The sequence below is a fragment of the Camelina sativa genome, chromosome 1 (genome assembly GCF_030686135.1).
Source record: "Camelina sativa cultivar CO46 ecotype springtype chromosome 1, ASM3068613v1".
NCBI classification, from domain to species: domain Eukaryota; kingdom Viridiplantae; phylum Streptophyta; class Magnoliopsida; order Brassicales; family Brassicaceae; genus Camelina; species Camelina sativa.
In genome coordinates, this window is record NC_141880.1 from 16,448,399 (window position 1) to 16,451,547 (window position 3,149).

The 3,149-nt window shown below is 35.7% G+C and overlaps 1 protein-coding gene across 1 annotated transcript; it reads left to right on the forward strand.

Annotated features, from left to right (window-relative positions):
* Positions 1 to 836: 836 nt before the first annotated feature.
* LOC104793466 (putative ADP-ribosylation factor At2g15310) lies at positions 837 to 2,636 on the forward strand. The gene is made up of 5 exons (XM_010519824.2): positions 837 to 1,236; positions 1,555 to 1,625; positions 1,766 to 1,885; positions 1,978 to 2,096; positions 2,204 to 2,636. The coding sequence occupies exons 1-5, from the start codon at positions 1,089 to 1,091 to the stop codon at positions 2,364 to 2,366; spliced, it is 621 nt and encodes a 206-aa protein (XP_010518126.1). The 5' UTR covers positions 837 to 1,088; the 3' UTR covers positions 2,367 to 2,636.
* Positions 2,637 to 3,149: the final 513 nt, after the last annotated feature.

The following is a 3,149-nucleotide window of genomic DNA, read 5'->3' on the forward strand; positions in this document are numbered from 1 at the left end:
CAGCTATGCAACGTCGAGTCCAAATTCGCGAGCGCCTTATCTGAGACTGGAGACGTCAAAGTTGAAGGAAGAGTTAAAGATGGGTTCCCCCATTTGAAAAAAAGTGGGGTGTTTTGAAGTAGATGTGAGTCTTGAAGGAAGTATAATATTGTGTAGGCAGGTAGATGTAGATCAGTCTGGCATGATAGGAACTGTTGGAAACATCTTTGGAGAATCGAATGTTAATGTCAGTTTCATGAGTGTTGGGAGAATCGCGTCGAGGAAGCAAGCGGTTATAGCGATTGGTGTTGACGACATGCCGAGCAAAGAGACTTTGAAGAAAATTGGAGAGAATCCGGCCGTTGAGGAGTTTGTGTTCCTCAAGTTATAGTTTTGGACTTTGGTAGAGGTCTCGATGAAAGAATGGCTTTGGTTTTATTTCTTTTGGTGTTTTCTACAGTTTTGATAGTGTCAACGTAGCTTAAGACTTAGTGAGATGAAAAAATAAGGTCTGCCTCAGAATTTGACCTTTGAGGCTGTTCATGTTTCAACTTCTGTTTTATTATTTTTTTTTCGTAGGAACACTTCTGTTTTATTATAATTGCTTTCACTTAAAAAAGTTTTAACCGAAAAAAAAAAATCTGATTAAAATATTTGGTTCCATTTTACATCTGTATGCAATTCTAATTTCGTGTCTTTTCCTATGTACCTGTAATAATATTCCATATTTGCTGGTGATGTACTCAAGGAATAAGATTCTGATATATATGCTTCTCGAATGAGAAAGACATAACACAGAGAATCTTACCAGTCTTGCTCTGTGTCCCTAATGAGCTTTTGAGTTTGGAAAGACACACACCACACCATTCTTCGATTCCTTTTAGAATTTATTCGTTTCCAGCCTTTCTTCGAAATGGGATTTGCCTTTACAATCTGCAAATCAAACTTTCATTTATTTTTTAATATAATTTTTTCACATGCGTGTAATACTCTTCACAGATCTCATATAAACCCCAAGCTTATTCCTTACCAGAACATAACTTGAAAAACCATAAAATTGTGTTTGCTTCACTATATCTCATATTTCCCTTGAGGTTTGTTTGTTCAACATGGGGGCTAAATTTTCACGTATAGCGAAAAGGTTTCTTCCTAAAAGCAAAGTGAGAATTTTAATGGTGGGTCTTGATGGTTCAGGGAAAACTACCATCCTTTACAAGCTCAAGCTTGGAGAGGTTGTGACAACAGTGCCTACTATAGGTATGTGACATGAACTTTTTATTTTCTCTTACTCTTTATTGCTATTGAGGGATTGATTAGCAAGTTGTTGATTCAGTCTATGGATCTATTAAGGAGTATGGACGATCAGCTCCAACTATATATAATACTTTGTGTTTTTTTTTGTTTATGGATCTTAGATTATTTGTAGATAGTTACTTTTTCCCTTTGATTGTGTTTGCACTTGTTAGGAAGAAAATTCTTAATAGCTTGATAATTCTCATGTTGATGTTGTATTTTGCATCAGGATCATCAGGGTTAACCATTTTATTCGTTTTTGGTTATTTTATCATTTTCCAGGGTTCAACCTGGAGACCGTAGAATACAAAGGCATCAATTTCACTGTATGGGATATAGGAGGCCAAGAGAAGGTAAACTCCATGTCAAATTCGTATTGATTCTACTGTCTCACCTCTCTACAAGTGCATATAAACACATATTTCTCTCTTGCCTCTCAAGGCTTGACCTGTCTGTCTTATGGAATTTTAAAAGATGTTGGGTTTCTCAACAGATTCGCAAACTGTGGAGACACTATTTTCAGAACGCGCAGGGGCTCATCTTTGTGGTGGACAGTAGTGACAATGAAAGGATGTCAGAAGCTCGAAACGAGCTGCATCGCATACTAACCGATGTAAAATCATATGAAGTTTAAAATGTTACTTACTAGTACTCTCTCCTTTTTTTTTTATGCTAACAACTTTGACAACAACAAAAAATGCACAGAATGAACTGGAAGGTGCATGTGTACTCGTCTTTGCGAACAAGCAAGATTCAAGAAATGCTTTACCAGTAGCAGAGGTTGCAAACAAACTTGGTCTGCACAGCCTATCCAAACGTTGTTGGTAATAATTAAAACGTCTTAATTCTCATGTTCGTTAGTCGTTACATATATATATCTAGAGGTTAAGAGTATAAATAGAAGCTTTTTGTGTACTTGTGATTGGTGTAGGCTTATACAAGGAACCTCAGCCATCTCAGGGCAAGGCTTATACGAAGGACTCGAATGGCTATCCACAACAATCCCGAGCAAACCCGAACGGTCTACTTCGGTTGGTGGTAGTTTCCGGAATAATTCCTATGAGAGGACGCTAGTACGAGGCCTGAGATATTAGAAGGCCTTGAATACAAAAACTCTGTATACACAGTCGGAGCGTGCCAAGTACGAGAAGTGTATTTTTGTGTACTATAGCTTGTTTGGTACGAAACTGATGCGTACGAGTAAACAAAATAGCTGGCTTATGCGTTTTTTGTATTTGTAATTTTATTATGGCGTTTTGCTTTCCATGTTTCTCAATGAGAACCGTACTTGACTATACTCATATTATCGAGTGAATTAATAAGGTTTTTTGGGTATCGTACGTTACGTACACCCTTTATACGAATTCGTTTTCTCCTTCATACGTACTTTAGAATTACATCTTTTAATAGATACACTGATGACTGATGAACCGAAATAGTCAATATGAAAAGAATACTGAAAATTGACTCGATTTTTTCTCTACAGATCTATAGACGTTTTAAACGGCTCCATGCTAATTGCTACCCTCCCTCATGGTTAATCCACGAACGTGTCTTTAAATATACTAACCATAGTCTTCTAACTTTGTGTTATATTTTTGTGACACATATCATTCTCATTAATCTAAGATTTAATATTTTAACATTCTTTAGATTTTGTTTTATTTATAAATTTAAAAATAGTCTTCTAACTTTTTATATTAGAATATAACAAGTATTTATAATCTAGTACTTTATATATTACTCAACTCAGTTTCTACCTTTTCAATATAAAATCATGTTGTCATATTATTCGATGAATCAAGGTTGGCTTGTTACTGTTTCATATGTCTAGCCTTTTCAAACATTTGGAAGTTAGGTATACCATGTTCGAGGAA